The 13,658-nt window shown below is 40.4% G+C and overlaps 1 protein-coding gene across 3 annotated transcripts; it reads left to right on the forward strand.

Annotated features, from left to right (window-relative positions):
- Window positions 1-1,467: 1,467 nt before the first annotated feature.
- On the forward strand, window positions 1,468-11,387 carry LOC115571420 (gastrula zinc finger protein XlCGF57.1-like). Of its 3 annotated transcripts, none has more exons than XM_030400835.1 (2): window positions 1,468-1,837; window positions 10,130-11,387. In XM_030400835.1, exons 1-2 carry the CDS (start codon window positions 1,744-1,746, stop codon window positions 11,107-11,109), a joined length of 1,074 nt encoding a protein of 357 aa, XP_030256695.1. In that variant the 5' UTR covers window positions 1,468-1,743; the 3' UTR covers window positions 11,110-11,387. The 3 variants fall into 3 exon arrangements, with proteins under 3 accessions (XP_030256695.1, XP_030256694.1, XP_030256696.1); XM_030400834.1 differs by lacking the exon at window positions 10,130-11,387 and adding an exon at window positions 5,643-9,231; XM_030400836.1 differs by lacking the exon at window positions 1,468-1,837 and adding an exon at window positions 7,569-9,327.
- The last annotated feature ends 2,271 nt before the right edge of the window (window positions 11,388-13,658 follow it).

The raw sequence follows: 13,658 nt of genomic DNA on the forward strand, positions 1-13,658 counted from the left end.
TTTGCTGCCCTTTTTCTCATATTAATCTCCTTCAGAAATTATTCAATCTGAGATGTTCAAAATATTAGTCAACCAAAACATTTGGGCTGAGGGAATAGAGCAGTGGAACTGCTGCTGTGTTGCATGCAGACGACCGGGGATCAAGACCCGTGTCAAGCCTGTATTTTTGCAGAGGATGTGTTCATCTGATTACTTTATATATATATATATATATATATATATATATATATATATATATATATATATATATATATATATATATATATATTTATATATATATATATATATATATATATATATATATATTTATATATATATATATATATATATATATATATATATATATTTATATTTATATATATATATATATATATATATATATATACAGACAGTTCATATTTAGAGACAACAGAATGTGACAGCTTTGTCACAATAACTTCAAATTTGGATACTTTGTAATTGCTTCACTTCAAACGGTCACACAGTGGCTCATCAAGAGTAGATGAAGAGCCTAAATGTTGTCTTACTGTAAATGATCATGTTCTATTTTCCTTGTAATGTCACCATTAAATACATTTGAACTTTGTCTATCTGGTACATTATAGTAAGTCTTGCACAATAACAATACAATTACAACAGCTATTCATTATTATGATGACAACTGTGCTTAGGTGCATCATGATTAAATCACAGCTGAGGGGAATTTGCTGACTACATTTAACAAATAAGCATAACTATAGACACATAAGATGAAGCATTTCTCATAGCAACATTTTTCACAATGAATTAAATATATTTCACTGAATGAATGACATACAATAATCAGAACAAATGACTGAATCAGATGCCTTGTCCCGCTGCACCATCTCATCACACGCAGAATAGCTCAGGATAATTCTTTGTATTGTTAATGTGACGGGAACAGAAAGGGTTAATTAATAAGAGTGGATAGAACAGATAACACTGGACACAGCAGTTAACCACTTGTCCATCATCACCCTAAGCTGACAGAACTGAGCAGTTTATTGACGACATCTTTCAGGGTTGTTGCGTTACATGAAGGATTTTATAGGTTTATTCATGGTGACTATCCCATAGGTGCGGCCACACGGCTGCTACTTATCTGAAAGTATTTGATATTTGAGTAGAAAAGAGGCAGAGGCCTTATGGATATGGAAATTCATCGAAACACACGTCATATACTTCAGCGTAGATGAGAGCCAATTAGGGCAAAGTCCTGACGTCATAAAGGTGGGTCTGGGGTCGCGCAGTACCTGGAGAGCAACTGCTCACCTGCTCTGCAGCAGCCTCGCTCCCGCGAGAACTTAAGGTCATGTGACATCAGATGCGGAGCAGAAACCACTCCCATCCAGGTCATCGTGGACACATTTTAACCAGCATGCATCACGATTTATGCAGCGCTGCGCAGCACTGCGTGATCTTGAACTCGCCTAAGGGCTTCTCCCTGCAGTCGCCAGCAGATCTCGCTGATGCAGTCAGTCAGCAGGAGTTCAACTTGAACGCGCCTATTGGGAACGTAACCCTCGCGAGACCGTACGAGATCCAAGATGGCGGCGCCCATCGGTGAGGCTCTTAGCTGTTCGAGTTTCCCTCCTCCGTCATAAAACTTTGGTTTCTTTTCTATTTTTCTTCATCTGCTGTTTCTTTTTCACTACAAACCGGACTACAGCACCACACCACCCAGAATAAAACATCGACGGGTGTTTTTACAGAATCTGAATCATGAACAAGGACGGTACAGTCGCAGCGAAAACGGGAAAGATCCGCTCGACTCAGAGCAACAAAAGACTCCGACAAAGTTCACCCTCCAGCTCAGGTACACCACCACTCACATCTCCAACACCACCATGTTACAAGTAAGCGACATATGCTGCATCTAAATGTCCGGTCAAGGCTTCTCATCTGAATCCTCGAATTCCACTTACCACATGTTTTTGGAATTTAAATATTTTACAGGCCAGTTTAACTTTGTCCAATGTTAATGTAGACAGCAGTTATTTATGGTGTGATGTTAATAATATTAATATGGGCTGTTTTAGTTTTTACACCTCATGTACTCTGTTGACAGAATAGCCAAACCTTTATAATCAGGTAGGCCTATTGGTGATCACAGGGGGATGGAGAGCGGTGACACGTTCATAAGGGGGCCACATGTTGGGGAGGCGTCAGAGAAAATAAGATTTAATTGTGAAACACGCTAGAAACACTAAGTTGATCAAGGGGAATTTTCGTTATTTGCAATTGTGGATATCCTCACAACAGTGATTTGAAATCTCCTCTTCAGTAACCTACAGTCCTATATTGATTTGCTGGTTGTGCTGGCGGGGATGTCAGATTAATATGTAAGTCACCCACTGAGTGAACACCTCCATTGATCAACCTATAACAAGTATAGAAATGACTTTTTGTGCCAAAACCAAACTTAACTTTATAATATTTAGCAGTTCTGCATTAAAGTGCATGGAAAACATAAGACTTTTATGTCATGTTTGTTGAATTGTTCACTGAAATTATCCAAAATGTTTCAAATGATGTTCAAAACCAAAGAAGTCCCACATGTTATTCAGGGTTAGTGTAAAGAACATTTAATATTTTTTCACACATTCTATATATAATTAATAATGTGGTTATTTTGCAGAATTAGTTCTGGAAAAAATGGTGTGCTTAAAAATAAAACAGATAAATTGTGCTTTCTGACCATGTACGTCACTGAACATCCCACCACATTCCACTGTAGCTTTGTTAACAAGATAGAAGCTGAGCATCCTGTGAAATTTACATTTTAAGTCCCTCTCCAGCCAGTGTTTCTCCCAGCTAACGTTCTGTCTCAAACAGAAAATGTGGCCATGGTTATTTTAGTTTCAGAATATTGGACAGGGCTACCATGATGTCACCCATAGGTCACTAAAGAATCAGAATGAAGTTCAAAGTGCCGTCACCAACTCAGTGGCAAAGAGGTGGAGCATTAGTGGAGCTGAAGTGAGCTTAGTTACACTACCAGTCAAAAGTTTGGATACACCTTCTCAGTTCTAAATTGTAGATAAATACTGGAGACATCCAAACTGAGAAAGAACACATATGGAATCATGTAGTAAACTAAAGTGTTTACAAACCAGAATATGATATATATTTTATATTCTTCAAAGTAGCCACCATTTGCTTTGATTATAGCTTTGCACACTTTTGGCAATCTCAATCAGATTCATGAGGTTGTCACCTGGAATGGTTTTGAATTAACACGTGTGCCTTGCCAAGAGTTAATTTTTGTAAGTTCTTGCCTTTTTAATGTGTTTGAGACCATCAGCTTTGTTGTGCAGAGCAAGGGTTGGTACACAGTTCAATACAATGAATAGCCCTATGTGACTACTGCTCTAATCCATATTATGGCAAGAACTACTCAGCCTAGTCAAGAGAAATTACAGTCCATCTTTACTTTAAGACATGAAGGTTAGTCAATTTGGAAAATATCAAGAACTTTTGCATGTATCCTCAAGTGCAGTCACGAAAACCATCTGACACATGATGAAACCTGGCTCTCATGAGTGCCAGGAAAGGAAGACCTCTGCTGCAGAGGATACGTTCATTAGAGTTACCAGACCCAGAAACCACAAATTAAAACAGCACCTCAGATTAGAGCCCATGTAAATACTTGACATAGTTGACGTAGCGAACACATGTCAACATCAACAGTTGAGAGGAGACTGGGTGAATCAGACGCTCTTAGTTGAATTGCTGCCACTACAGAGGAAGAGCAAGAAGAAGAAGAGAGTTGTTTGGGCCAAGAAAAATAGGGAATGGACATTAGAACAGTGGAAATCTGTACTTTGGTCTGATGTGTCCAAATTTTTGATTTTTGGTTCCACTCGTCGTTTCTTTGTGAGATGCAGAAAATGATGAGCGGATGTTTCTACATGTATGGTTCCCACCATGAAGCATGGAGGAGGAGGTGTGATGTTGTGGAGGTGCTTTGCTGATGACACCGTTGGTGATTTATTCAAAATTCAAGGCAAACTGAACCAGCATGGCTACCACAGCATTCTGCAGTGACATGCCATCCAATCTGGTTTGCGCTCAGTGGGACCATCATTTATTTATTTTTTTTAACAGGACAATGACCCCAAACTAGAGATGCACCGATCCACTTTTTTCTGATCCAATCCCGATACCGATACCTGGGCTGAGTGTATCGGCCCATACCCGATACCGATCCGATACCGTTGTTGAATTAATAATAAACTGTATACCTTCCACCATGTGAAAGGGACTAAAGGCACCAGACTTTCCTAATTAAGACAAACTAATCAAACAGTTACCGAACATTGTAAACATGTGTAACATCAATTATAATAATAATAATAATAATTATAATAATTATAATACATTTAATTTATATAGTGCCTGTCAGGGTACCCAAGGACACACGTAACAAAGTGGAACAAACAAAACAAAGAATGAATGGAGCGCCTGTCAGTCAGCGCGGAGGGAACACTAGCACTGAAGTCAGTAGCACTGTCTGTGTACAAACTAGCGTCTGGAGGCTCTGTGCACACAGTGGGGGCGACACAGGAGACCAAGAGATCCAATCCAAGCGATGAAGCCTGGGGTGAAGTGACAGCAGAGGTCCAGGTGCTCCTGTGCTGAACACCTGAAGACCCCGCCAGCAACGGCGAAGTAGCGACCATCCAGCATCACTGCGAGCCGGGAGAGACCACAGCAGCAGAGGAGGAGACAAAGCAGCCTGGCGGTGGATAACCCTGAGGTTCTGGTGGAGGGAGGACCAACAGAGCAACAATGGACAGCCCACATAGTATTGAGTACGTCGTTTGAAAGTTAGCGTTGCTAGGCTAACAGCTGATCGGTGAGGCTAACAACTGATGGCTGGGCTACTAGCTAATCAGCGGAGAAATGTGACATGAGTAAGTGTAACGTCCAGCAAACAGGAATACAAAATAAAACATTGCAGCTGAACCTGAGAATAAACTAATAAAGAGTTGGTCAAACAACAACTTGTGCTCTTCCAGCATGCGACACACTAATGCTGACGAATGACATAGGATGTGCTGCGACGGAGAAAAAAAACCAAACAGCCGTTTTGTCAATATCGGGGCCGATATCTGATCTTAATATCGGATCGGTGCACCCCTACCCCAAACACACCCGCAGGCTTTGTAATGGCTATCTGACCAAGGAGGAGAGTGATGCATCAGATGACCTGGCCTCCACAATCACCCAAGTAAACCCAGTTGGACCCGAGTTGGACTGCAGAGTGAAGGCAATGCAGTCAACAAGTGCTCAGCATCTCTGGGAACTTATAGTTTGGATGTCTTTTGTATTGATTGTAAATTCTGTTAAAAGAAGGTGTAAACACTACCTTGCTGCTCAATGCCATCTCTATAATTGAACATGTTCTTGTGCTTGATCCTGTGTGGGAATTACTAATTTTCATTGGACTAGATTCTTTGTGGATTTGATTCCTTGTACCATGAAAAAGTAAGTGGACTCATCTTGTCCTGGATCTTTTTGAGATCTCCATCTTTCATGCAATTGATTAGTTCACATTGATTTTTGATTTGTTATTAATTTCCAAGGAAATGGCTCCCAACGTTTTGTGTGTTTTTCAGTGTTTCCTTCAGATGTCCAGCAGCTGTTGGTGAGTAAAGAAGAGGTTTCCCCTGAATGGTGCCCGAGCCTGGACCAGGAGGACCCAAAGCCCCTGCACATAAAAGAGGAACAGGAAGAACTCCGTACCCAGGAACTGAATGGGCTGGGGGACATCAACAGGTCATCATTTACTGCTGTGAAGAGTGAAGATGATGATGATGATAAATCTCAGTCTTCACAGCTTCATCGAAGGCAAACCAAATACAACAGCGAGGCAGAGCCTCCAGCCAGCAGCTCGGCAACACAGATAAATACAGAAACTGATGGAGAGGACAGTGGAGGATCTGAATCTGCCAGGAACCAAGAACTGGATAGTCATCCACAACCAAATACTGATGACACCAGCACAAAACCATTTGGCTGTGGTAATGGTGGAAAAAGATTTAAACGGCAGGGAGCCCTGGAAACACACATGCGACTTCACACAAGAAAGAAATCATTTGTTTGTGATGTCTGTGAGAAATGTTTTACATGTAAGTCAAGCCTCAAGAGACACACAAGACTCCACACAGGAGAAAAAACATTTGCTTGTGATATTTGTGGTGAAATATTTGCGCAAAAGACAACTCTGAAGTCACACATGAGATTCTGCGCAACTGAAAAAAGGTTAAGCTGTGGTGATTGTGGGAAAAAATTTAAAGAACAGGGAATTCTTACACAACACATGAAGGTCCACACAGGAGAGAAACCATTTGGTTGTCATCTTTGTGGTAAAAGATTTACACAACAGGGAAGTCTAAAGACACACATGAAACTCCACACAGGATTCAAACAACTTTGTTGTGATGTTTGTGGGAAAAGATTTACATCGCGGGGAAATATGAAGAAACACATGAGAGTACACACAGCAGAGAAACCATTTGGCTATTGTGATTGTGGAAAAAGATGTGCAAACCAGGAAAGTCTGAGGGTACACATGAAAATTCACACAGGAGATAAATCATTTGCTTGTGACGTTTGTGGAAAGAGATTCATCCAGCAGGGAAATCTTAAGTTACACATGAGAGTTCACACAGGAGAGAAGCCATTTGGTTGTGGTTATTGTGGGGAAAGCTTTACAGGACAGGGAAATCTGAAAAGACACATGAGAAGTCACACAGGAGAGAAACCATTTGGTTGTGGTTATTGTGGGGAAAGTTTTACAGTACAGGGAAATCTGAAGACACACATGAGAGTTCACACAAAAGAGAAACCATTTGCTTGTGATGTTTGTGGGAACAGATTTATCCAGCAGGGACATCTGAAGAGACACATGAGAGTTCATACAGGAGAGAAACCATTTGCTTGTGATGTTTGTGGGAACAGATTCATCCAGCAGGACAATCTGAAGAGACACATGAGAGTTCACACAGGCGAGAAACCATTTGGCTGTGGTGATTGTGGGAAAAGATTTGCAGAGCAGGCAAGTCTTATTTCACACATGCGAGTCCACACTGGAGAGAAACCATTTGCTTGTGATCTTTGTGCGAAAAGATTCACTCAGCAGCGATGTCTAAAGTCACACATGAGAGTCCACACAGTAGAGAAACCATTTGCTTGTGGCAATTGTGGGGAAAGCTTTACGAGACAGGGAAATCTGAAGAGACACATGATAGTTCACACAGGAGAGAAACCATTTGAGTGTGGTAATTGTGGGGAAAGCTTTACAAGAGAGGAAAATCTGAAGCGACACATGATAGTTCACACAGGAGAGAAACCATTTGTATGTGGTTATTGTGGGGAAAGCTTTACAAGAGAGGGAAGTCTGAAGAGACACATGAGAGTTCACACAGGAGAGAAACCATTTGCTTGTGGTGTTTGTAGGAAGAGATTCATCCAGCAGGGACATCTTAAGTCACACATGAGAGTCCATACAGGAGAGGAATGTTTGTGACGTTTGTGGGAAATTAGTTGTACAACATGGAAATCTGAAAAAAAACACCCAAGGGTTCACACTGTAGAGAGACCATTTGACTGTAAGGTTAGTGGGAAAGGATTTCGTCAACAGGCAAGACACATTAAAGTCCTCTTAGGTTAGACATGTCGGGTGGAAGGCGTTGTTGGGCCTTGCCCCACATGGCCTCAAACAAAGAGAAGGCCTTTGGAGATGACGTCACTGCATGTCACAGTCCAAGCGAGCAATACGTGAGACCCCCGGTTTCACGCGACCGCTGCCATAAGGGTGCAACTTTAAAAAACGTTTTCCACTTTGTATGAGCTAAGCTTCAGTTCCCTCTTCCCTGGATGAGACAGAGACTGTTTTTGTTTTACTTTCGTTTTTGTTCAAATATTGTTTTGGATCCATAGAGGAACGTTGCACAACCCAGCTGTTTCCTCACCGCCTGCAGAAGGAAGAGATCATCTTCGAAGGAGACAAAACCCCCAAGGTACGGTCCTTCCATCAAGTCGACACAACGCTGTGATATAGCCTGCCGTCAGCTTTTAGGACATTTAAGCTGACCCTGCGATCACTCCTAAATGAGTTGGAGTTCCGAGTCAGACAGAATACACACCAGTTGCCACGAGCGTCTCAAATAAGAGGCTACTGTTTGGGCAGAAATAGATAGAATATAGCGTGCTTTTGTTGTGCTTATTCTTTTGTGTGAAGGGACCGCCGAGTCCGATTTATGGTTTATTCTACTTTGTGCCAACTGTGTTATTATGCTCGCTAGGAGCTCATTCAGGCTAATCCAGTCTGTACTGTCTTGCCATCATGTGTGACCACAATACGTCTTATTCCGGCTCAATCAGTGGATGATAAACAAACCTTTATTCGCTTGCCGCCCACTGGTTGAGGGAGACGACCGCTGTGTACCACATGGTTGTTTCTTTGTTGTCTGCTAAGCGCCGGCATAGTTTTTTTTGCTTTTTACTAACACACACACACCGAGATACACATACTCTCATGAGCGATCAGTTGGAAACTTATAGTTAATAACCCCGCTATAACCTGAAGATACTGCGGCTAGTGATATCACCTTTATTGACTTCCGAGGCGGACTCCTCTCGTTGGCAAGATTAGCTTTTTGGAACTGTGGGTGTTTCCCTTTAAATTCACCTCGGTGATTTTAGAGGGATTGTCACTAGGTGGTTTGTATTTTGGAAGAAAGCGTTAATAAACACTGTTGATTTGAAGTGAGCAGCATCTGTGATTATTTTGCACAATCCCATTATAATAACAGCTGGTTGAGATGGTCAATGCTCAGATTTACACCTTCCCTGTTATCTGATTATTTATATTTTCATAATATTGATAATTTGACCAATTTCAGGCTTTGAGACTAAAGGTATATCATTTGATTATTGATCCCTGATTTCAGGGTGGTGCCCCGTGTTCATTAATGAATCATAGGTACCTACGTTTTTATTAATTAAATATAATAATTTTATTAATATTAATATTTTGATTAATAATCAACCATCAATATCGATTCCCAACAACGTGTATTCTCCGTACTTGTTTATATTTCTCTTATGTGTCTATTCATTGTTTAAAGAAATCCCTCCTGGCTTAATTTTCTGTCTTTGCATTTTGTGGTTGCCATGGAAAATAAAGAACATTTACAAGAATCTGTTCGACTAAGTTTTTTCTATAGCATTTGCAGATGGGTTCAAGTATACAGAGACAACTGGTCTCCACAGCAAAGAGCTGCTATTTTTTCACAGGTGAGCATGAAAGGGTAAGAGCTGTCACATATAATTGATTGATATTTGTGACAATTATGGTACAGAACCTAACAAACTGCTCACTGTAAATAAATCCATCTGAAAGCATTGCGTTTTCCCACCTTAATCACCCTGACTGACTTACCACTACTCTAGTTAGTAGTAATCAAGAGCAAATCATCTCATCTGTTTTAACAGTAAAATCGCATTTTATTTAATCACTTGTCACAATGACTCTGGAGAACGGTTGAGAGTGAGGTGTGAGCAAGACAGAACAATACTTGAATAAAATGTAAAAAATATTTCCTCAGCCATGAACATTTCTGCCTGTGTCACATCAGATAGATTTTATCAGCATTTATTTATTTAGAGATATATTTTAGACAGAGCTGACACATTCTGTGTTTAACCATAGCTGTAATAAATTAGATATTTTTTTTTTTTTTGAGAAAAAAATCCTATCTTGCTGTTGCCGTGTGATCAGACTGTAATTCAGCAAATCAATACAGAGGGCAGTTAGAATTATTAAGTTCACTGACTTTTGAAGGTTTGTTGAGAATAAAGAGTGGAAATTTAGAGGGAATTAAAAAAAAATCAATCCTGCGTGAAAAATAGATTTTCATTGGATTGATTTACTGGTGATTTTATTCCTTAAACCACAAAAAAGCAAGTGGACTCATTTTGTCCTGGCTCCTAACATTTCTGAGGATATCTCCATCCTTCACATAATTGATTAATTGTCACTGATTTATAATTTGTTACAATTAATGAATGGCTGCCAACATTTCTTTGTGTGTTTCAGTGTTCCCTTCAGATGTCCAGCAGCCGTTGGTGATTAAAGAAGAGGTTTTCCCTGAGTGGAGCCCCATCCTGGACCAGGAGGACCCAGGGCCCCTACAAGTAAAGGAGGAACAGGAAGAACTCTGTATCAAGGAACTGAATGGGCTGGAGGAGGATGACATCACCAGGTCCTCATTTACTGCTTTCAGTAGTGAAGATGATGAGATATCTCAGTCCTCACAGATTCATCGAAGCCAAATCAAGGACAACAGAGAGTCTCCAGCCAGCAAGTCAGCGATACAAATAAAAAAAGAAACTTATGGAGAGGACAGTGGAGGATCTGTACCCTCCACAAACAGAGATTGTTCAGAGACTGATTTGCAGAAGGGTGCCAACGTTGTAGAGAAGCCATTTGGTTGTGATGTTTGTGGTACAAGATTTAGCCATAAGAAAACTCACAATAGACACATGCGAGTCCACAAAGGAGAGATACCATATACGTGTGATGTTTGTGGGATAAGATTCACACAGCAGGGAAATCTGAAGAGACACATGAGAGTCCATACAGGAGAGAAACCATTTGGTTGTGATGTTTGTGGGAAAAGATTTACCTTTCAGGCAAGTCTTAGTTCACACAGGAGAGTCCACACAGGAAATAAACCATTTGGCTGTGATGTCTGTGGGAAAAAATTTACATTTAAGGCAAATCTTAGTTCACACATGAGAGTCCATTCAGGAGAAAAACCATTCACTTGTCATATTTGTGGGACAAGATTTAGCCATAAGAAAACTCAGGATAGACACATGAGAGTACACACAGGAGAGAAACCATTTGCTTGTGATGTTTGTGGGAAAAGATTTATACAACAAGGAAATATGAAGAGACACATGAGAGTGCACACAAGAAAAAAAGCATTTGGATGTGATGTGTGTGGGAAAAAATTTACCTTCCAGGCTAAACTTAGTTCACATATGAAAGTCCACACAGGACAACAAACATAGGTTTGTGGGTAAAGGTTTTCAGATAAGATCTGTCTCTGATGATTCACAGAGGTTCATAATCATGTGATTGTGATTCATGTGGGAAAACATTCACACAACATGCAAGTCTTAAGACACATCAAAGTTTATTTGGGTTAGAAACTTCTCAGGGGGATGACTTTTTTTCTGTACTTGTTTTCCTTTCCCTGGGGATTATGTTAATTTGTAAAAGAAATTATTTTTTGTCTTTGTATGTTGTGGTTTCCATCTAAGAAATAAAAAAAAAAATGCCGTAAACCCATCAATCTAAGTGTTTACTTTGTTTGTCACATAGACTTTCAAAGGGACTCAGGCCCAATCTCATTCTCAAGTTTCAGTTCTACCCCTTGAACCCCTTGCCCCTCAAAATGAGATTCTTTGATCAGTACTTTAGCGACAGTGCTTGCATCTTGTTTCAAGGCAGGAAAAACTTCAACCTATATTGAAACATTATAAAAATTACAAGGCAATATTTCTTTTCCTCACTTGGAGTTAGCTCAATGAAATCCACTTGCAATTGTGCGAGAGATTTTTCTGGAGGTGCATGTAGACTCTCAAACACTCTTTCCTGAGTTATTAGTTAACAAGTCACACATAGGTTTGGCGGGAAATTAGTAAAGCCTCTTTTGCGCCAGTATCAGTTAATCTCCTCACACTCCCCTTGTTGTCTAACCCATACCAATCTTTATCTCTGACTAGTGCAGTGCCCGTAAGAAAAGTGTATTCCTATAAAAAAAGTGGGAGGTTAAGCAGCTTTTTCATGGATGGCCAAATGAGGCTGTGTTTGAAGGTGGGACGTCAAGGATATTTAGGTTTGTTGTGAAATCCGATATTCCAGGGTATAATTGGCTGTTTTTGACTATTTTTGATTTTGCCATTATATTTCACATTAAAAGCTATTTACTTGGTGTCATTATTTTCTGTACAACCTCACATATGTGACTGTACAGTTCTTTTTTCATTTTGACATACTGTATTAACACAATGGACCTAAAATCACAAAAAAACATAAAATCAGAGTAGAAAAAGTTAGCTTTTTTTACTGTGAAAACCACAAATATGTTTAACAAACATTTTTTTTTTTACTTATAATGCAAATATAAATTGTTGTTTGCTAAATTTGTGCATACATTTAAAAATGTACAAAGTTATATGTAACTATTTACATTTCAATGCAGGCAATGCTCAGGTCTGCCTGAGCTCCTTCCAGCTGAATGAAGAGCTGGACTGCCTGCTCCACATTCAGCATTAAACAAAAAACCAACTCCACTACGCACTAAACACACTACACCAAACACTACATAACACACTAACTATACACTCCAAACACGCTAAATGTCACACATCTCTCAACTCTCAATATCGCTGTCTACACACCGACCGTCGTTGCCTGTCAATCATCCGCCTAGGTCCCTCCCACAACTTCCTGTTCCTCAACAACCAAACTTGCTGCTTGGACACTTTCGTGACAAAAGCCCGTTTTTACTGTTCTTACTGCACCAGACACAAAGCAAACGTGACGGCAATGTTCGCGAAAAAGCGCGGTGGACATTATTTACCCTAGGTCCGGTTTTAGACATGCCAATGCGTCCGGTCCGTCGCCTCGGGAGGTGGGCTGTGTAGCTAGCGGCTAGCTACACATGACCATCCACAGATTCCGATTCCACTTTGTTGTCCGTGCGTCTCCGGATCTCCTCAAACCCGAACAGACTCGGTCCGGACTCATTTAATCTCATTAATCCACAACAGTCAGTTTAGATGCACAAAACAGAACAGAACAGAACGGACCGAACCGCCGGCAAAATCCCGGTCCAGCTCGCGCCGCTGCAGGTATAAATCCTCTTGTTTCTTCAGGTATGTTGTGGGCTTGAGCTCTGCAGTGATTGGCTCTGGTGCGCACGTGACTGTGGTTGCTCTGGTGGACAATGCTCGGCGGAATTTGTAAAGCATTTATGAAATAATTTATTCACGGTATCATTGCAGTCCAAACAAATGCTTAGATGCACACCACTGAACCACGCAGCAGCCATGTTGAAAGTCTCGGGTCAGTGTGATCCTTATCCGCAGAGATATTTGACCAACAGACACATACACACATACACACACACAGAGACAGACAGACAGAGATTCCTTGTATTAATAGATAGATTATACAACCTGCTTTCTTCACCTTCATCTGGAGTAGGGAGGAAAGTGTCAGGGTTAAGAACAGTGTAATTTTTCACAGTAATGTGGCAGTTCTAGAACTGTATCTACCTCACCCATCTACAGAGATGGAACCAAGTGACATATGTGCAAGTCTCAATTAAGTCTCAAGTCTTAACCTTCAAGTCTCAAGTAAGTCCCAAGTCATTTTTTTCTTGAGCAAGTCAAGTCAAGTCACAGGTTATATCAAGTCGAGTCAAGTCAAGTCCTGTACTAGGTCAAATCAAGTCCAAGTCAAGTCACCTTATTATTGCAATTTAACCTGCAGAATCTGAGCTTAATAAAGTGAAAAGACAAGATATAAGTAACTGTCAGTAAAAATCAAT

Source organism: Sparus aurata, chromosome 20 (assembly GCF_900880675.1).
Source record: "Sparus aurata chromosome 20, fSpaAur1.1, whole genome shotgun sequence".
In the NCBI taxonomy this organism is placed as follows: domain Eukaryota; kingdom Metazoa; phylum Chordata; class Actinopteri; order Spariformes; family Sparidae; genus Sparus; species Sparus aurata.